Below are 21,643 nucleotides of genomic sequence, written 5' to 3'. Positions count from 1 at the left end.
GTTTTTCTAGTATACCAGGTTTATGGGCTGTTTACAAAAAGGTACAAAAAGTATTTGTTGCTATCCAGTTGTTAGTAATTAAAAAATCTTACTAATATACCTCAACATTCCTTCTTTATCATTCATTACGTGCCTTTCAGGCCATCTTTGTGGACCCTTTTCAGGTTGTAAAATAGAAAAGGGTAAGTTGTTGAATAAGCATGAGTGAATGTCTTTTTCATAGTGCAAATAAGTATCAAACCCAAAAGCTCCTCTCTTCATTCAGAGCCACTATTGGAGTGTAACCTCATTATCACAAGTAGAGAAAAATAGTTGTTTGATTCAATTTAATTTACTTTAAAGATTCGGAGGAAACTAAAAAAAATATATATATAAAAATAAAATTAAAAATTACCAGTTTTAAAAAGCTAAAAACCTTCAATATTTCTCCTAGAGGAAGGTATTCAAATAGGGGTAGGAAAGTACATGAGTAAATATATCATGGACTAGGAAACAGAACAGGAACTCATTCACAATCACTCATTTTCACTGAAGAAAGTAGACAGTGTTTCAGTTGCAGAGGCTTAAGGTAAGGCAATAGTGAATCAGATTATTTTGCAGATGGACCTTGTGAGTTGTAAAATTAAATGGGTACATTATGTTTGCCTGGAGCTATGGTGGTGAAAGTAGTGAGGAAAAACACAACAGCCTCCTGGGCCTCTTTCCTTGAAGGAAAACTGGGAAAGCAGAACCGTTCTGAGCAAGTGCAAAGCACAGAGTATCTCTTAGGAATACTTAAGTCCACAGTGAATTTTAAGATGAATTTGAGCTACAATTTTTCTTAACAAAGAAAAAAGTAAGGTCACTTTGAACTATAACCAAGAATCAAGTACACAACAATCATGTTTTTCTTCCATGTTTAACTTTGATCTAAAGCTGGCTTTTTTTTCCCCCACTCATGTTCTCCCTAGAAACCAAATTCCTAGTTTTATATATGTCTGTATAACTACAGTTACACTGATGGCCTAGCTCCTTCAATTTAATTAAAACTAAACAGATTTCCTCATAGACGCATCAGCTGGTAGACATTCTAGCAGGTCACTGTTGCCAGACCCTTAAACGTTCTCTTGCTCCTTAAATGTAGTTTTTCTGTTTGTACTGCTGTAGTCACTGACCTGAGGCCGTCACACAAATATCCTTATCCCTCTTTCAGGAAAAATAAAGTCATCTTTGGCCATCTTTTTGTTTCTGCTCTTTTTCATTATCTTGTTTCTGCTCAGATTTAACCAGTTGTTTGGGTATTATGAAAACACTGCCATCGCTGCTGCAATGAATGACATATTGGCGTGGGTTAAAAGGTCTACCCTGGTCATCCTTCAGTCTACTGAAGATGTCATGGTACAAATTGTTTAACTTCTGCTTCATCTGGCTGATTGATCTGCTGCACTGAGAGTGTTCCTTTTTAAGGCTCTCCTTTTGTGTTTGAAGATTACACACGTCTTCTTCCAAATTAAGAATAGCATTCATTTTGCGTTTCCGACAGTTTTGGGCGGCGACCTTGTTTTTTCCTCTCCGTCTGATGTCACGAAGAAGTGATACCTGAGTATCTGTCAGATGATTCTTTGTGATCATGGCATTGAAAGAGTCTACAGGCATGCTCACAATTTCATCAACTGAAAATGGTAGTCTCAGAGCTTTTGCACGGTATTCATCACTGGTAAGTTTTGTATCAGTAGAATTATAGCACCTATCCTTTACTTCATTGGGTTTCTTCATCCACATCTGCTGATGATGCACTGGAGCGGGTGCTGCTTGACTTGGCAGCTGATTATAAGTGTAGTTATGAAGAAACTGCTGAAGTGTAGTTTCTCTAGAACACTCTGCATCACCTGGATATTCCACATGCCCGTAATTAGCGTATTCTTGGCAGTGGCCTCCAACAGTCCCTACCCCAAGCAAGGAAGCAGATTTCACACCATTACTGTACTCAACAGCACCTTCACTGCTGACTGCGTAAGAGACGGTGCTGTGATTTGAGTTCAAAGACAATCCTGAATCTGAGCCAGGTTCTTCAAATTGCTGAGAAACTTCTATGGTATTAAAGCCATTCTCCAAAGCCAAAGACATGAGTTTAATTTCATCAAAATTATCATCATGGGCCATTAAGTTTCTAATGTCAGCAGCTGAAAGCAACGCTGTCAAATTTGACCCATGAAGTGACTCTGGATTTGTGATACTATAACTTGACTGAGAAAAAGACTCTTGACTTTGTAAATGTCTTGTTTCTGAACTTGTGTGAGTGGAGTAGTCTGTTCTTAGTAGCATGGCATCGTGAGGGCTGAAACGGTGAAGTGTCTCTGTCGAACTTACATTTTGGTGTGAGGATGATGCGTCTTGACCTCTGTTAGAAGTAGCAACTTGTATATCTTCCAGTAACCTCACCTAAAAGATGGAGGGGAAAATCACAACCTTTTACAAAATGAATGCTTCTACATCCAACACCTACAGTCTTAAACAACTTGGTTTTTAATATTCCACTATTTGACTCAAAGTAAAAATTTTGTATGTTAAAGTCTTCTTTTAGCTATCTTGAATACTGCTTCCCATTTCTACAAAGCATAACCTGTGTTAGCATATGACAGCTGGAAGGATGCAGAAGAAAGTTGACTGAAGGGATGGGAGAACTCGTGAAGGACAGTGTGGGACGGGTGAGTGTTGAGAAGTAGAAATGGGACTGTTGCCAAGTGTTCATCAAACTACAGCCTACAAGCTATATCAGGTCTGGTCTAAGAAAAAGCCCTTCTGAGAGGAGCAGACCCTTTCCTGGTAGTAGTAATCAGTTTCCAGGGTGAGCTGGTTCAAGGTGCTAAACTGTCAGAAGATTAACCCTGTAAAGAAGATAAATAACTCACCTGTGGGACTTGACTTAGCCAGTGAGAAAAATGGTGTAAGAGAGTAGGAGGACAGGAATGTTAAGAGCCCCTTCTTAACTGAGGTTTACTGTGTCTACATTTCAAGTCAACTCCTTTACTAAGCGATTTGGAGGAAATGTGTGTGTGTTGTCCCCAGATCACACCTTCTGTAGGTGTCTTCTGACTTTAAATTACTACTCAATTTTTCTTTACAAAAATAAAGCTTCCGTATGTTCTCTCAGACCTGAGGTCCAGATGATAAACGAGTCCTGCAGCAGCATTAAGACCCACTTTCTGTGGGCCTGGGTTTTATGGTTGCCGAGTCCTAGAAGTACAAAGCCACTACCAAAGATTATGTCAGGGCAGTTGCTGACAAGCAGAGTAGTCATAAAATAGATGATACAAAACCCCTTAAGAATGTAAATACATCAAGTAGGAAGTGTATGACAGGATTCCTCCATAGCTGAGAATCCCTACTGTGGTGCAGGAAAGGACTTTTCTGACTGCTGTTCATTGAACAGAGAATGTGACAAGCACTTTCCACAGGGAAGGAATGATGTACCAATAAAGGGCAGAACGTCTCGAGTTCTCTGTTTGCTGGAAGCTCAGATAACAGAAGAAAGTCTTGTCTTACTCTCCCTAGGGAGTTACCTTGTACTAGACCACCAGTAGTCTGTGAGATTGAGCTGGTATTTTCAATTAAGCTCTTGAAAATAAATGAATATTCTTAGCAAGCTTAACTATAGAAAAACTATACCACACTGCAAGGACTTGCTACCTGGAAGAAACAAGCAATCCATTTTCAACAGATAGGTTGTCACAAGATGGCAGTGCATTAATAGTCTTAAAATAAAATTACAACCGAAATTTACAGCTACACAAAGGCCACAGCCAAATTCCTTTCAAATTGTGAAAACAGATAAAACTAAACTGACAAACATCTGAACCTTGTTAGTGTGCAATCCAGTACCAAAGCTAAACAGAGAAGGAGGCTAATTTATGGACTAGGAGGCACTATCCAACCTAGAGATTCCCCCAGACAAGGTGTTTTAAAGATAAGCATGAACTTAACATGGAAAACACTAATGACACTGGAAGGCTCCTACAATGGGAAGCATATGTAAGATGCCCTTGGAGTACTGCAAGAAAGGAATGTAGGGAGTAGCTTTATGGTTAATGGTTGCAGCTATGAGCTGTGGGAGAGCAGAGAGACTCCAATTAAGATAACAACTGGGTTTTGTGAAGATGGGAACCCAGAGAGCAAACAATAGTATCAGAAGCCCAGACGATAAAGAAAACAATGGGTTTGCTCCTAATGCTGACTGACCTGATCTGCAGCGAAGATGGATCTGTTCTGGAGAGCAGAATCCTTGTAAGCACCCGACCCAACATTTATGACAATTGTAATCTTTCACCACAAATGCTTAATAGCTGCTAGTGCTTAATAACTCAGTGTTGCTCTACTGAGTTACTCTATCAATATGAATTGGGATTAGGTTTCAGAAGGGGAATTATTAGTTCTACTAATTATGTTGCCCAGGGGCTCCATCCAACTTTGAGCGCCAGGTCACAGCAAAGACAGGAACTTACAGTTTTCATATCCCAAACAAGTTAATGAGGAAAATTTTTCAAGCAGAACTGCTGCAAAAGGTGTCTTTAATGTCTTCAGGTAAGTTTAACTATGTTGATTTGCTGATACATTCCCTGGGGTGGGAGATTACTGGATAAAACAGAGTAAGTCATTATTCAGTAATCACTAACTGTATTCCAATCTATTAGCAATACATGTGCTTTCTCATTTACCTCTAGCATGTTTTCCATCTGCGAAGACAGAAGCTGTAAATAGCTCTCTAATGAGAGAAGGGAATCTACATGGTTGTGGTTGCTCTGTGAGAGAAGAAACAAACACTTCATGAAGCACAGTTATTTTACATAAAAGGAGGTAAAAATCCAAGTCTGTGAGGAAATAGAGCACAGCTCTGTAAAATACTGCTGCTGACCCCTGCCATCAAGTCTTTGTCCTGATGGGACAATGTCATGTTGCTAGAACAAGCAGAATAACTCCATGGCAGGAGCATCCGTACTCTGCCCCACAACAGCAGAACTGGGCTTCCCTGCTCTTCAAGGCTGCACTTACCCACCACTTTGGAAAAATCAAGTATTGTTTCAAAGCCTATCTGCCAGGGCAGCGGTGAGCAGAGACACTGGCAAGAAACCTGGATCCGATGTTCTCTGCTCTTACAACATCTCAAGAAGACAGAATGGTCTTTTCATTGCAGCTCTCAGAGAGAACAAAACCCAAAGTGCAGACGTTTCCGTTTAACATTATTATTTCTCCACCTTGTAATTACAATACATGTTAAGATCTGAACAATCCACAATTCTACATCTGTGCATCAATCTTTACATGAATGGTGAAAACAGTGTAATTTAGCATCCACACCTCTAGTGTCTGTAGGTCCCCAAAAAAATCCTTGCCCACGAATGTACCACCTTCACGATGGAGAAACTAAAACCAAATTGACAAATGGTTTGTTGCAAGCGATTTCTGTAAAATGTAGAACATTTCAACTGCATAAACTGCACTGGGGAGGAGGAGGGCAGGTTTTGAAAAGCTGTACAGGGGCATCATACACAAAGTGTTCTCTGAAGTCACTGCTCCTTTCCTGACCTTGCAAGGGACATTCCAAACGAAAAGAGGAAATCAAATGCTCCTTTCAAAACCATGCACTCTGTTTCTGTCACTACTCTATCTCAGTAACAAGACGTAAATCCTCCCTCACTTCCTCCTCACACTTTTCCCTTCCATTTTTTTCATCATTTACTTGATTTATATCTTCTTCCTCCTTTTGCAGTTGCAGCTGACCATCTCCTTGGTGTGGACAGCAGTCATCCAAAACTTCTTGGCATACTTTCAGGTCAACATCCTGAAGACACAAATAAAACAGTTCCATGAAGCAGAATGCTGTCAAAATTAATCTTTAAAATGCACTATTTCCACAGCTGCAGCATTTCAAATGAGATACACACTGCACCATTCATTCATGTGGATGAACTGGCTCTGCGTAGACTCGGAGGGCAAAATGAGACAACGGCAGTTCAGGAGCGTAGTCACTGCCTTTCTGTCAGTGCCCAGGTACTGAACCCATCTGCAGTATAAATGGATGCTCATAAACACTGGAAACAAATTCTTCTCAAACAGACACATGATGATGTGATTTCATTGAAAGTTTGGGCTATCAGTGTCTTTTGGATGTCATTTCACAACAATGAATCCAAGCCAATGTAGCCATTTGCAATCATGACTGTTCCCTGTAGTGTACCAAAGGGAACATACCATCTCTGCTGAATGAGCTTAACAGTGCTGCAGTGTATGGCTTTGAAGATTAGTCTAACTACTAGTACCATTTCTTGTTCCAGAAGATGATGTTAAAATATGCTCACTCCTGCTCACACTGATTGCTACTGCAGTAAGTTATCCACCCTTTAAAAATCCTGTTTCCCCCACTACCATGGTGGTTTCTGAAGGAGCATGGCCCTCTGACCAGCTTTTCACAACAGTGGTGGTACAGGTACAGTGCATGTAAGATTGTTCACAGCACCCATTTCTACATATGGGATCATTTCAGTGAAACACTGGATGATGCTTTTAAAGATTTACCCTTGACATTACACTTCCCAACAGCTTGTTACTCTTTCCCAGTGATGAAGAGCAGCTGAAAAATACTGCTAAGCAACAAAATGCTTCTTCCCATGCCCGCACATCATTTGGGATCGATTGCTAGGCTACTTCTAAGGAAAGAATAGGAGGGGCACCTCCCCCAGAATCAGACATATCATAGTTTTGAATAAGGCATTTCTTTAAAGATAGCTTAATTTTGCAGTCTGAATACACATCTAATGACAAAAGGGATTAGGTATAAATACTGCTTACTCAGTACTGTTCTGCCACTTTTAGTGTTTCTGTCTTGTTGCTTATTTTGCATTAATGGTAGCAGAAGAAACAGTAGTTGACTTCTAGTAATACCACTGTGGGCCCAAGAGCTAGATCAGCACCACATGTGGTTTGTCCCTGTACAGAGGAAAAAACTGACTTTTGCTGATTGTAGAAGACTTAATATCACCAAACCCCTTTATTTCAGCAGCCTTTTCACTACTACCACTGGAGGGTGTGGAAGTTCACACCTCCCACAGCAGGCTGTTTCCAGGTAAACTGCAACCCTATCTATCTGGAAACAACCTTCTATCTGCATTTGGAAAGATGTCTGTGCAAGCACAAGGCAGAACATTTACACTAAAGCTCCCTCAAAAACATAGCAAAAAAATAAAAGGTATCTCAAATTCTATTCTTGCTTCCGCCATTTACCAGTTTCAGTTGGATGAGAGAACGCAATCTGAGGCTAAGCCTGATTTACCGAATTATTCTTCAGCCTTGTAGGCTGAAGAGATGAGCTCTAACCGAGTAGCATCTGCCCTTTCCCTAAGGTACAACTTATCACAGGTCAACTATCAGCTTCCATTTGGAATATGAAAAATAGTAATCTATGCTAACTCTGCTCCTTAAAGTGGTCCAAGAATCAATGTGGAGGTGAGAGAAAGTATGATTCTGTGGGTGGCCTGGCGTACACCTCATTGGAAGGATGCTGCCAGCTCTGGCAGGTTTCCAGATTTTCTTACTACATTAAAAACAGAGCCTTCAGTTTCCAATTAAGTACAATGATCTTAACATTAACTGAATGCCCATACATCAAACTATCCCTCAGCATATCTCCTTTTGCTTCACACACCCACCTATTATTTGTTGTCCATAAATGAATGTGCAGGGAGCAGAACCTGTAATGATATTCAAGTATGAATAGATCTACCATGATGCATTGGATGGGTGAACAAGACCCCTCTCTAGGGGCAGCAGAAAGCATAAGCAAGCTGTTTTCAGCTACTGATCAGTGTGCAGTTAGCAAACAGGGCTGCAATCACATAGCTACATGTGTACAGAAATATCTGAACTAGGTCTGGAGTAACAGAAACGTCTTGCCACAACAGAACAGAGCAGACAGGGTGGTTTCCTTGGGTGTACAGACAGCATCAAGGAACAGGAGGTACCTGCCCCAGGAAAGCTGTTTCGCTGCACTAAGACTCTGATTTATCTCTACAAATACCCCAGTGATAACCACCATTATTTGAAAAAGGACACGTTTGTGCTGATTTGTGTTTGTGCATCCTGCTCACATGCTGTGTTCTAATCCTCTGTATTGCATTCTCCTTATCTTAGCTGTCAAGCTTTAAATTGCTCCATTACTGTCATTAACCTTTGAGATGCTTCTCTGCAAACTTGTGTCCCTTTCTCCTCTACTAACTGGACTTCTCTGTAGAGCTGACCCTTTCCTTGCTGCTACCTGAAAAGATGCAGCACACACGTGGTGATCTTTGCCATAGTTTGACTAATTAAGCACCATTTCCAGAAAATTGTCCCACACCAGCAGAAGTTAGGCAAAAGAAATACAGCTTCTTGTAATATAACCAGTAGTTTCACTTTACTACTTTGTAGGATTAAATACAATTAATAATTAAATTTAAAGGTGCAGACCTGTTATAGCTCTAAGGCTACTGATGTTGCTCTTTGCCTGTTTACTTAAAACATGTGATGATAATTAATCTTACCAATTGATACCTACTTAATTTCAGCTAAAAAGCAAAATGTTTCTTGTTTTTTCTCTATATTCATAATGAGCCCTAGAATATCCTGAAAACATAGGAACAGAAGAATACTTCATTGTTTGAAACGCAGCCAGGGTTTAGAAAGCATGGAGAGTGAAATGGCAGATGGAAACACCAAACAGCAAAGTAACTTTTATGTTATATATGGCTAGGCTAAAAAATTACAACAAACTATTCTAACTAAACAATCACAGAATCCTAAGGGTTGGAAGGCACCTCAAAAGTTCATCTAGTCCAACTCTCCTGCAAGAGCAGGGTAACCTAGAGTACATCACACAGGAACTTGTCCAGGTGGGCCTTGAATACCTCCAACGTAGGAGACTCCACAACCTCCCTGGGCAACTTGTTCCAGTGCTCTGTCACTCTCACAGTAAAGAAATTTTTCCTGATGTTCACATGGAACCTCCTATGCTCCAGTTTACACCCATTGCCCCTTGTCCTATCACTGGACATCACTGAAAAAAACCTAGCTCCATCATCCTGACACTCACCCTTTACATATTTGTAAACATTGATGAGGTCACCCCTCAGTCTCCTCTCCTCCAAGCTAAAGAGTCCCAGCTCCCTCAGCCTCTCCTCATAAGGGAGATGCTCCATTCCCTTAATCATCTTCGTTGCCCTGCGTTGGACTCTCTCCAGCAGCTCCCTGTCCTTCTTGAACTGAGGGGCCCAGAACTGGACACAATATTCCAGGTGCGGTCTCACCAGGGCAGAGTAGAGGGGAAGGAGGACCTCTCTCGACCTACTAACCACCCCCCTTCTAATACACCCCAGGATGCCATTGGCCTTCTTGGCCACAAGGGCACATTGTTGGCTCATGGTCACCCTCCTATCCACCAGGACCCCCAGGTCCCTTTCCCCTTCACTACTGTCCAGCAGGTCAGCCCCCAACCTGTACTGGTACATGGGGTTGTTCTTCCCCAGATGCAAGACTCTACACTTGCCCTTGTTGAATTTCATCAAGTTTCTCCCCGCCCAACTCTCCAGCCTGTCCAGGTCTTGCTGGATGGCAGCACAGCCTTCTGGCGTGTCAGCCACTCCTCCCAGCTTAGTGTCATCAGCAAGCTTGCTGAGGGTACATTCAGTTCCCTCATCCAGGTCGTTGATGAAAATATTAAACAGCACTGGTCCCAGCACCGACCCCTGAGGGACTCCACTAGTCACAGACCTCCAGCTAGATTCTGCCCCGTTGACCACAACTCTCTGCCTTCTTCCTTACAACCAGTTCTTGATCCACCTCACTACCTGATCATCAAGCCCACACTTCCTTAGCTTATCTATGAGGATGCTGTGGGAGACAGTATCAAATGCCTTACTGAAATCAAGAAAAACCACATCTACCGCTCTACCATCATCCAGCCACCTAGTTACTTGTTCATAGAAGGCTATAAGGTTGGTCAAACATGACTTCCCCTTGGTAAAGCCATATTGGCTGCTCTTAATGACCCCCTCATCCTTGATATGCCTAGAGAAAACAATGCAATTGAGTAAATCAAATGGTACATAACTGTGACTCCAAATGTGGCACCTGTCAAATGCCTATGACACATCTATTCTAAATCTTAGTAATACCATCTGGGCTGCAACCAAATGCACGCTGTTATAGGCACTCCACTTGTTGCAGTGAGTTGTTAGCACCTCTCTAACCACATGCATTTCGGAAACGAAAGTGCTAGGGCTTTACATACCATGGCTCACCTACATCAGCTATCAGAAAACACACACACTCTGTGCACTCTACATGTTCAGCATAAACACAGAATTTACACCAACCTACTCCCCAAATGGAGCCAGAGATGGGTATAAGTTGAAGGCATAGACACAAATAGTATCGCTGTTAATTTCAATGAAGACATCGGTTTTCATGCTGAAGACAGCTCAACATCCCCTTCAAAATGAACTTTTAGAACTGCTTCTAAAACATAAAAAAACAGTTTTACACTCTGAATTTGGTCCTGTGCAGTTGTTTTGCAGCAGGAACTGATTTTATCCTAAAGGATACAACATCTCTCACAGTGAATATGATGAAAGTTATTAGATTTATTCAGTCACTCTCTCAGATTAAGTACAGTTTAAAAAAAGCCTCTGCTGTCCCAAGATGCTTTCTATTGTGGTCAATGAACTACGTGACATTGGAGTTCTGTAAGAGACTCTCTTTCTCTCTCTCTCTCCACCTTTACCCAGGCTAGATTGGTACTGTATCCTCATTGGTATGACACAGTCACCACTGAATAAATATAGAAGTATGAAGGGACCACCTTTTCTGATAAAACTTTATCCACAACTTAATTCCAGCTATCTTCCTTTTGAGCCTTCCAGGGCAAACTTACTTTCTCAGTTATCCAGCTCCCAACTTTCTCAAGCTATCAGCTTCACAGCAACTCAAAATGCCTGCCAACTCACAGCTCTGAATAGGGAGAGCTGTTAAAATCCACAGTCTGTTACTTTGGTTTCTTTGGGATTTGAGTATCTTTACCTTCCCTCTGCTGCTGTATGTAATTCCTCTTCTATTTTTCACATTTACCACACTCTGTTTCTTCTTTATGCCTGATACCACTCATCACCTCTCACATACAATTCCCATGCACACCCTACAGCAGGAACACATTCCCGCCTCTCCAGGGAGCAAGAAACTACAGGTGGAGGTCAGCCACACATCACCGATTCCCTCTACACCCTTCCTGGCCACTTGTTTGACTTTGCTTTTTCAAACCCCTGTGCCTCCTGCAGCACAGCATAACAAAAACTGAAATCACAGTCTCTCAGGACAATAAATACCTCAAATGCCTGAGGCTCCTCTCTTACCCCACCTGTCTCTGAAACACCACATGATCCTTCACACACCTTCTTCTTTAACCTAGCTGAATTCTGGCTAGTGGGCAGGAGCCAGCCATGAGCAGGTACCCAGACCAGTTATCTATTTTCAGATGTCCCTCCACAGCAATATTGCCATGTCCTTTTGCTCAATGAGTTCAAAAGAAAAAAGAAAGAATAACTTGAAGTGTGTTCTGTAAGGTAAGCACACAGCTTCACTGGGACTGCTCTCACATGGAGTAGAGAAAAGCCTTCAGGAAAAAGCCTGCCTGGTTTCTATGTACCTTCATTTTACCAAGCTTCTGACACTCACCAAGAGAAAGAACCTGTAAATCAAACTATTCTCACTGTGTAAGTACTTCAAATGATACCAAAATGACCAGGATTCACCCCTCTACTGCTTTGATACTGTGAAACCCTAACAGTGTTCAAAGAACTATACATGTATGAGGTTTTACATAACCTGACCCAAACTGCTTTTCTAAACATGAACACAGAGACTACAGTGCAAACAATACAAATTATCCAGTGTGCATCTTCTTCCTTAACTTCTGCAATTCACAAACATCCCCAGTGCTATGCTGTTAATCATTAATTAGAGCAGATGTTCTTTAATTGAGCACAGGCATTCAGCTCTTTAAAGGGCTTCAAAATCTTTCATAAAGGCTATAATATATCCAGATATAACAAACCTACTTGGGCCTTCCTTTTCTGTCCCACACCAATCTGGGTCATGTCCTATGTACATGCAATGACCCAGCACAGCAACTGCTGTGCACTCCCTCTTCTGCTGCACAGACATCAGTGCTTGGGGGCTTACATGATTTGGAAAGTGACAAAGTGAGATTTTGGGAAGTGAGAACTGTAAGATTCAGGCCACAGATAAAAAACCTGAAGAGTTACTTCCTGATAGTCTAAATAATTCCCCATATATATATTCCACAAAAGATAAGGAATCCACCCAGTTTTTATACTCCCTTCTTCAAAAGTCTACATATATATGCACACAAATATATGCATGCACAGAAATAGTGATATCCAGAGAGAAAGAGAAAAGAAAACCACTAAATCAAGTAGGGCAGTTCTGAACTCTTGCAAGATCTTTTGCTAAGACGTTGCTGTCCCACAAACTTCTTGAGACTTCTTCTGTATCTGTGAATACTATTGCCTTATACACAGGACTGATGCAACATCTTGAGGCCTCCCGTTTCCCCACACAGTTTTTAAGGTGCTTTGGAAAATGTATCTTGTTCATTGTGCATAATGGACTTATGGCCAAACATAACTGATTTTAAAAGTGTTGGGACAGGTTATGGGGAGAAGCCTAAGGAAAATGCAGTTAGCAGAGTTTGGACTACATCCCAGGTTATGTGCCAGTGGGATGGATTCTCTTTTCCCCACCAATATAAGACCTATATCGAGTGTCAGCTGCATGGGTTTGGGGTTTGTTTTTTTTTTACTTTGGGTTTTGGTTGTTTTCGAGGGTTTTTTTACTTTTTCTGTGCTTAAAACTCCAAAATCTACAGTCACACAGTGTCTTGGTCAGGGGCAGTCTGCAAACAGTAGGACCTCAATCAGCTTTGTTTACTACAGAAATGATTCCATCTCCTTGCATGAACTGATGCATGTTTTCCTGGCTATTCAAAGCTAAAGTTTTTAGCCTTTTTCCCTCTAAAGATATAACTCACAGTACCTGGGCAGGAGCCCTGGTACCATAGCCTGAGTCTTAAACATCCATGAGAACCAAACCTACAAGCTTTGGTTCTGTAGCTGCCCCAGGCCAGAACAGCACAAAAGGCACTAGATTAATACCCTCAAGCCATAGGAGCACATCTTCTATCAATCACCTGCTACAACCTTCTGTAGTAATGTAGGACAGTGAATTACAGATAGGATTCATAACAAAAAACTTCTTAACATGTGATCTCTGCTGTGGTACAAACATTTTTTTATCCCTGGTCCTGTGTCATGGTTTAAGCCCAGCCAGTAACTCAGAACCACGCACCTGCTCGCTCACTCTCCCCACTTCCTCTCCCCGCTCCCAGAGGGATGGGGAGGAGAACGGAAAGAATGTAACTCCCACAGGTTGAGATAAGAACAGTCCAGTAACTAAGGTATAACACAAATCACTACTGCTACCACCAATAATAATGATAAGGGAAATAATAAGGGAAGAGAATACAACCGCTCACCACCCGCCAACCAATACGCAGCCCGACCGAGTAGTGATCTAGCCCTTCTGTGTAACCCCCCAGTTTATATACTGGACATGACATGCTGTGGTATGGAATACCTCTTTGGCTAGTTTGGGTCAGGTGTCCTGTCTCTGCTTCCTCCCGGCTTCCCCTCCTCCCTGGCAGAGCTTGACACTCACAAAGTCCTTGGTCAGAGTAAACATTGCTGAGCAACAACTAAAAACATCGGTGTTATCAGCGCTGTTCCCAGGCTGGAAGTCAAAAACACAGCACTGCACCAACTACTAAGAAGAAAAATCAAATTCCCTTGAGGTACACACTGGACTTCTCCATCTTCCCGCATTACCCACCAAGTATATCCAGGCCCCTGAGCAAAAGCAATCCCATGAGTGGGTTTGCCTTTAGATGAAGCAGGAATAACCCAGACTGTCTTCCCCAACAAATTCTTTATGTGCACCACAAGAACTTTATCCCCTTCTACAGTATGTAAAAGTTCTGACTGGGCTTGGCCGGCCCTGTTGGCAGATCCTCTGGTGTTGACCAACCAGGTGGCTTTTGGTAAATCTGTATCCCAATGCTTGAAAGTTCCCCCACCCATTGCTCTCAGTGTAGTTTTTAACAGCCCATTGTACCGTTTGATTTTCCCAGAGACTGGTGCCTGGTAGGAGATGTGATATACCCACTCAATGCCATGCTCTTTGGCCCAAGTGTCTATAAGGTTATTCCAGAAATGAGTCCCATTGCCTGACTCAATTCTCTCTGGGGTGCCGTGTAGCCACAAAATCCATTTCTGAAGGCCCAGGATAGTGTTCCGGGCAGTGGCACAGGGCACAGCGTATGTTTCCAGCCATCCGGTGGTTGCTTCCACCATGGTAAGCACATGTCACTTGCCTTGGCAGGTCAGTGGGATTGTGATAAAGTCAATCTGCCAGGCCTCCCCATATTCGTCCTCCATACCAAAGAGGCTTTAACCGTTTAGCTTGTTTAATTGCAGCACATGTTTCACACTCATGAATAACCTGGGCAATAGTGTCCATTGTTAAGTCCACCCCTCGATCACGAGCCCATCTGTATGTTGCATCTCTGCCCTGATGGCCTGAAGTGTCATGGGCCCACCGGGCCAAAAATAATTCACCTTTATGTTGCTAATCTAAGTCCATCTGAGCCACTTCAATCTTAGCAGCTTTATCCACTTGTTGGTTGTTCTGGTGTTCCTCAGTGGCCCGACTCTTGGGTACATGGGTATCCACATGGCGTACCTTCGCCTTCAGGTTCTGCACGTGGGCAGCGATATCTTGCGACAGTGCAGCAGCCCAGATGGGTTTACCTCTGCGTTGCCAGTTGCTCTGCTTCCATTGCTGCAACCACCTCCACAGGGCATTTGCCACCATCCATGAGTCAGTATAGAGATAAAGTACTGGCCACTTTTCTCGTTCAGCAATGTCCAGGGCCAGCTGGATGGCTTTCACCTCGGCAAACTGACTCGATTCACCCTCTCCGTCAGCACTTTCTGCAACTTGTCGTAGGGGACTCCATACAGCTGCCTTCCATCTCCGATGCTTCCAAAGCACTGGAGGGACCCACTGGACTAGATACTTGCCCATACTATCCCACACACCCTGCCACTCATGGATGTCCAGCCTCAGGGAAAATCTCTTGTTGGTCCTCCTATATCATTATTTAACCCTACAAGGGCGGAGCTGGATCCTGTTAGCTTCCATGATTGGACAAGATCGAGTGTTCTCAGGGTGGTCACACATTAGACAAAACATAGAGAGCATTTGCAGCAACTTTCAATGGCATTGAAAAGATATTCAGGATCTTTAACCCTTCCAGAATCTACTCCCACTGTAAATAGTCTGGTGGGGGAGCAGAGGGTGTGAGGGAATATCTCCTTCATAGGTTGACTACCCGAGGAGTTAAAAAAAAAAGATGTGTAATTGCTAAACACTTCCATTATATACCTCCCAAAGTACAGAGGTGGTGACCACACTGGGAAGGCAAGCCAGATCAATTTCATGATCAATGAGTCTATTGTGTTACAAGTCATTCCCATAAAGTGCAGTGAAACAAGCAACTTAGAAAAGGCCCCCCAGCCAATAAACACTAACACAGCAAATACTGGGTGTAAGTAAGGTATGACATGCTGGAACTCCGAGATCAAGAGCAACAATTTTGGTAGCCAATAAATCGGCATTGTGACGAGTGACTATTAATCCGAAACAATGAATGCTTATCACAAATACAATTAGACACATGTTGGTCAGATCTGTCATTATCTCAACCCATGTTGGGTGCCACAAAGATCTGTCATGGTTTAAGCCCAGCCGGCAACCCAGAACCATGCAGCAGCTTGCTCACTCTCCCCACTTCCTCCCCCTGCTCCCAGAGGGATGGGGAGGAGAATCAAAAGAATGTAACTCCCACAGGTTGAGATAAGAGCAGTCCAGTAACTAAGGTATAACACAAACCACCAGATGGCTGCTACCACCAGTAATAATGATAAGGGAGATAACAAGGGAAGAGAATACAACTGCTCACCACCCACTAACCAATACCCAGCCCAACCCGAGCAGTGATCTAGCCCTTCTGGGTAACTGCCCCAGTTTATATAGTGAGCATGACGTGCTGTGGTATGGAATACTTCTTTGGTTAGTTTGGGTCAGGTGTCCTGTCTCTGCTTCCTCACGGCTTCCCCTGCTCCCTGGCAGAGCATGAGATTCAGAAAGTCCTTGGTCAGAGTAAACGTTACTGAGCAGCAACTAAAAACATCGGTGTTATCAGTGTTGTTCCCAGGCTGGAAGTCAAAACCAGAGCACTGCACCAGGTACTAAAGAAGGATGAAATGACTGCTACTGCTGAACCCAGGACAGTTACTGCTGAACCCTGTTACACACATGCATCCAAGAAAATGGGTAACAAGACTCTGAGATCTTACAATTGTTTTCTTCATTAAAACATGTATTTCAGAAGAAATATATTTTGCTATTGTTATTTGTAAGGCAACAAAATATTGTGGCATTTACATTTCATCAGCAAATTTATATTTGATTACAGAAACAGACTGAATGAAATAGCTTGCTGGGAATATATTGTACATCTGCTGTTGGTAATCATAGTTACTGTATGTATTAGGATCTTGGCCATGGGGCAAGATGGCCTTCTTTAACAATAAGGTATTCATAAGTGAAAAGCAGGTCCTGGTCCTGTTTGAAAGATCAAAGGAGAACATCCAGGATTGCTTGTACTAAGGATAAGTTATTTGACAGCTTGGCAAAATGACCATTAAATTAACCAACTCAGCAGTGAAACCAACTTTTAAAGTGTCTCAAAGTGAACTGCTTTCATTACAACATTAAAAATCACACCTATCGGTCAAAAAGACCATGGCCCAGGTGAAGACCCCTCCCCTGAGCACGCATAGTGATTAGAAGGAATGACACTGCAAATAGCATATGCAGATTGCAAGCAATCACTGCATCTGTACCACCTTCTAACTTTTGTGTACAAATGGAACAAGAAAACTGGTGTTGATGTGCTTGATTTGTGAAACAGTCCACAGAGCACCCAGGCCTGAATAAACACATCTCTCCTGAGCATGTGGAATTGGTTTGCTGCATGCTGAGACAAGGAGGCACAAAAGCACAAAATGTAATCAGTTCTAAGCAAGGTTAAGTTTGATGGCTTTGTAATGTAAAATAACTACAGTGCTTGAAGGTAGCTGACATAGTTTCAGGTCCTTAGGACCTTAGTACAAAAAGTGTATGAAAAACAAAATAGAAAAAAGGGGACCTGGGGATGGGGAGTATCTGGGACTAGCAGATGTCCAGGATGGGCACAGTTAAACTAACTGGTAAGTAGGCCAGGATGACTGCTATGTTTTTTGTGTTAATGAACCCATTAAGATGATGTAAACATCTACTGGGGAGTATCCCGGACTAGCAGATATCCAGGATGGGAGCAGTTAAACTAACTGATATGTAGAAGGACAGGATGATTGCTATGTCTGTAATGTTAATTAAGCTGGTGCTTCAACGACTGCCAGAAGTGATGAAGATTGTTGGGAGAAGTAAACGACCCTTAAAGACCACCATCACATTTGTGTATGCATGTGGGAAACTTTCTGGAAAATAATGTAACTCATGCGTAGCCTCATGAATATATATATATATATATGCCCAGTGACTATATAAGGACGGCTTGTGCAGCAATACGGTGACACATGTTAGGAGGAGCTATCCCCCGTGTCTCCCGGCGCCGCAAAAAGAATACCTGCTTGTCAACTTAAACTTTGCCGGCGAGTTTGTTCCTGGAGTTTTCTCTGAATCAATGCCAAGCACGAATCTGCTTTTTGGACAACAGGAACACAGTGACTATAAAGGTTAGGGCTGATCCCTGTCTGCCAGGCAGCAATCTGAATGCAGGAACCCACCTGTTTGCTTTACTCATCATCAAAGACAAAGTGCTCAGGCTGTCCTAACACTACAGCACATCTCATGTTAGAGCAAAACAGAGACAGGCCAGACAAACCCGTACAGTTGAGCACACTCCAACAGCGTGCTTCAGCCCCTGAATTAAGTTTCTTTTTCATGTGCAGTTGTCTCCCAGAGTGGTTTTAAATACCAGCTCCCTAAGGACGAGGATCAACAGCTCACATTGTGTTGCCAGTGATGTTCTCAGCAGGGACTGGAGCCCAATGAATAAAATTAATCCGGGGTGGCTGAATCCAGCTGCTAACTTTTCAGAACACCACACAATACCGAACAGAACAAAACAATCACTTTCATCGGTTTACACAGACTCCTCGGCCCGATCTAGCATGGGTAAGAGAAATGTTAAAAATAGCTCAGGTCTATTTTTATAAAAGGCAAAATGAAGGTTATAAATCAGCTAAGACACTTTGAAATCCATTATACTCTACAATAACATTTTGACAGCACAAGCAGGCTTACTCAAACCTACAGAGGTCACCTTTAACACAAAGATCAACTTTTTCCTCTGTGTTTCATGTTATGGACCTGTCTTCAGGTCCAAAAAAAGCCTGGTGGAAGGGGCATGGTGGTTTTCACATTTACATTTTAGGTCAAGAACTGAACACTACCTTATCTTGCTGCAATCATCCTTCCACTTAAATAAAATGTGCTTGAGAGAGGCCCAGACCTACTTTAGCAAAGAAATGAATCATCTTCTCTCCACAGAAAGGAGTGATCTCTTACAGTTAGGGTTTTGCAACTCATTTTGCAAGTACTTCACAAAAATTACCAAGCTAACATAGGAGGAAAAAAAAAAAAAAAGGAAAAAAAAAAGAAAACTGACTATGCAAGACAAATACAATTATCAGTTGGTGCTGATTCATTAACTCATAATAAGAACCAGCTATTCACAATGTTCAAAACCAGCTTGAAAACTGTTGGTAGGTCAACTTGGTATTTCAAAATGTACTGAACATCAAAGCCACAAAACCACCATCTACCATACCTCCTGTATCCGCGCAGCGTATCACAACTCTCAGACCATAAACCACTCAAGGAAAAACGAAACTCTATGCCCACTACCGACTTAACTCAGAGGAGCAGCCCCTGCAGCTAAGTGGCTTGGCTAATCTTCGAGTTACAGGCGTACACAGCTCTTCCGCAGGATGAGGGTCCGGGCGGCTTGCACAGGCAGTAAGGACCGCGTGTTGCATGACCGAAATAGGGAAGTCAGCCCTCACTGCTGGGTATTTACTGCCTGGGTCTATTGTTCAAGATGCCACAATGAGAACAGAAGCAGAAAAACCAAGGCTGGAGGCTAGCCCTGGCACAGTAAGACTCCTAAGAAGTAAGAAATGTTCCTGACAAGTGTAGTTACCTGAATACGACATAGACATGCCCTTCCCAACGTGAGGGGTGCCGTTGGGTTCCTTGTCACGATGCGCTGTGGAGAACCTGCATTTCTGCCGCCTCATGACATTCTCGAGCTACCTGTGTGCCCGCATGAAATAAACCGAGCGACTCCGGCGGAAACACCAAGCAGAGGCGCCAGTGCCGGCCCTGCAGCCCTGCCTTGAGCAGCTGCGCTGGGGCAATGCATGTGTCCAGGCCGGGGAGCTCCGACGGGCTGACCCCGCTCCGGCGCTTGCAGAGCCCCCGCCAGCCGCTCCCCTCGCAGAAGGCCGCCCGGCAGTACTGTGCAACCTGCCGCTGGGCTCGCTTTGCCCTCCCGGGACGGGGGCTCACCGCGGGAGCGGGCAGCGCTCGGGTCAGCCCCGCACGCTTCTGGCTGTGTCCGTCCTCTCTCGTTTGTGGCGGTGTCTCTCAGAAAAGCGTCCCCACAGCTCACCCCGCATCTCCACTGCCCGCCCCGGGGACGCGCACACCCCGCTCTGCCAGGCTGCCGCTACCCGCGCCCTCGGGGCCGCCCCGCGGCCGCTTCCCTTACCTGCGCCATGGGGCAGCCGACTCCGCCTGAGGCCGCCGCCGCCGCCCCATCCTCCAGCCGCGGCGGGGCGAGGGGCGGCTCCCCCGGGCGGGGCTGGCACCCGCCGGGGCAGGTCCGGCTGCCAGCGCAGCGCGGGCAGGCGCGGGGCGGCCGCGAACGGCGACTGCCCGGAGGCAGCACCGCCCATGGCGGGTGCGGGCGGGGGGGCAGGACACGGACCGGGCACTAACCCGTCCCGCTGCCACCGCACCGGCCCTTCCCGGTGGGACGGGGATGCGGGAGGGGGACGCGGACATCCCGCACACCCGCGCCCCACTTGTGTCCTGGGGAGCTTCGTGCGTGCCCGGGGCGAGAAATAGCCTTCATTGGCTGCCGCGAGCGGGAGATACAGCTCGGGTTGGAAAGTGCGGGAGCGGGGAGGTTGGGGAGGGAGCAGGGTAGTGTGAAAATGAAAAGAAATTCTTCTCCACCTGCCTCTGGTAGGAAATTTTCTTCTCCCTCCCAGTTCTTAGAATCATAAAATAAAATACAATTAAATAAAATAAATACCGGTACAGTTTTTATTTACAATCAACCTGGTGTCTAAATATCTATTCAATGCCTTTGCTTTCGCACCTACGGAACTGCATTTTCCACAACACATCTATTTAGCACTACCTGAACTTGCTCTCTCATGCTAGAGAGAGGATCTTTTCTGACAGTTTTTTCTCCCTCTGCCTTCTGAAAAAGCCTTTTATCACCTCTCATCACTTCTGCTTATCTGGGTGTTTCAGACTTGTTTTGGCATTTACAAGGGATAAGGCTGTTCGGTCAGACCCTGAAAGTGTCGTCTCTTCGGTGATACCTCTGTGTGTAACGAGTGCAGTTTCTCATTTCTCTGTTATCATGCATGACATTTCCCTTGTGTGTCTAGTGTGATACTATGTAACGGATGTGTTACAATACTCCCAGCATTTTCCTGCAATTTGTTTCTTGAATTCCAATAAAATAACATTTTTCTGACAAAAATCCAAAAGAATGGGAAATGCAGTCTTCCATTGCCAGCTCTTTTTACCATGCTGGGGTAAGATCTCTGGCTTTTTAAGTGGAAGTAGAACTGAAAGCAACAATTTTGATTTTGCTGTTGCAGAAATAAATTAACAGTGTCTTAAACTAACTACATTTACACATGATTCAAGGCACAAATGCCATGACAATATCCAGCACAAGTCCTTACATTCTGCAATATTCTTTGGTGTCAATCCTTTTCTAGTTTATATTTTGTTGTTGCAGCACAATCCGAATCTTTGCACATAACTTTAAGCTTATAGATCAAGTCTTCAAATGACAACAAAATATATGACAGTTGAATATAGCCCATAGAGTTTCTTGCAAGTGATGGAGAAGGAGCATATGTTTTGAATGCTGTGGGAAAAGACCTTTGGGGATGTTTGGACTCATCTCAGGACTAGAAATCAGTGTTATGTTACCTTTAACTCTGCAGTGATGATGCCCAGTGCATCTCCTGTGCTACCTGAAGCACAGCTGTTACATTACAGCACAGGGATTCTCCTGCCTGGCCGAGGACTGGGCTTGCAGCTTCACACATTCAGCTTCTCTTCTTGG

At 43.6% G+C, this 21,643-nt stretch overlaps 1 protein-coding gene and 2 long non-coding RNA genes across 5 annotated transcripts in view; 2 read left to right on the top strand and 1 right to left on the bottom strand.

Moving 5' to 3' along the window:
* Positions 1–381: 381 nt before the first annotated feature.
* Positions 382–20,222, bottom strand: NFE2L3 (NFE2 like bZIP transcription factor 3). 3 transcript variants are annotated; one of them, XM_062622565.1, is made up of 4 exons: positions 20,039–20,222; positions 5,717–5,818; positions 4,695–4,778; positions 382–2,421 (listed from the first exon to the last, which is right to left on the bottom strand). In XM_062622565.1, the coding sequence occupies exons 1-4, from the start codon at positions 20,045–20,047 to the stop codon at positions 1,204–1,206; spliced, it is 1,413 nt and encodes a 470-aa protein (XP_062478549.1). In that variant the 5' UTR covers positions 20,048–20,222; the 3' UTR covers positions 382–1,203. The 3 variants fall into 3 exon arrangements, with proteins under 3 accessions (XP_062478549.1, XP_062478550.1, XP_062478548.1); XM_062622566.1 differs by lacking the exon at positions 20,039–20,222 and adding an exon at positions 6,826–7,099; XM_062622564.1 differs by lacking the exon at positions 20,039–20,222 and having other exon boundaries at positions 5,717–5,860.
* On the top strand, positions 2,963–5,421 carry LOC134165610 (uncharacterized). The gene is made up of 2 exons (XR_009965588.1): positions 2,963–4,560; positions 4,701–5,421. It is a non-coding gene; the product is annotated as an uncharacterized LOC134165610 (long non-coding RNA).
* Positions 16,448–21,643, top strand: part of LOC134165611 (uncharacterized) — a 78,840-nt gene continuing 73,644 nt past the window's right edge. The window contains exon 1 of the long non-coding RNA XR_009965589.1: positions 16,448–17,288. This is a non-coding gene — a long non-coding RNA (uncharacterized LOC134165611). The remainder of the gene's footprint in view (positions 17,289–21,643) is intronic.

The sequence above is a fragment of the Pezoporus occidentalis genome, unplaced genomic scaffold (genome assembly GCF_034315485.1).
Source record: "Pezoporus occidentalis ecotype Australia unplaced genomic scaffold, CSIRO_AGI_Poc_V1 ctg243, whole genome shotgun sequence".
NCBI classification, from domain to species: domain Eukaryota; kingdom Metazoa; phylum Chordata; class Aves; order Psittaciformes; family Psittacidae; genus Pezoporus; species Pezoporus occidentalis.
The sequence above is the reverse complement of the archived record's forward strand: the minus strand, read 5'-3'. Positions and strand labels throughout refer to the sequence as shown.

Excerpts from the sequence above, each read along its gene's own strand:
- NFE2L3 (XM_062622564.1), bottom strand. The coding sequence starts at position 5,845 with ATGGAACTGTTTTATTTGTGTCTTCAGGATGTTGACCTGAAAGTATGC. Across the intron at positions 4,779-5,716 it reads AGGAAGAAGATATAAATCAA|AGCAACCACAACCATGTAGA; the intron begins GTAAATGATGAA and ends CTTCTCTCACAG. Across the intron at positions 2,422-4,694 it reads AGATGGAAAACATGCTAGAG|GTGAGGTTACTGGAAGATAT; the intron begins GTAAATGAGAAA and ends TCCATCTTTTAG.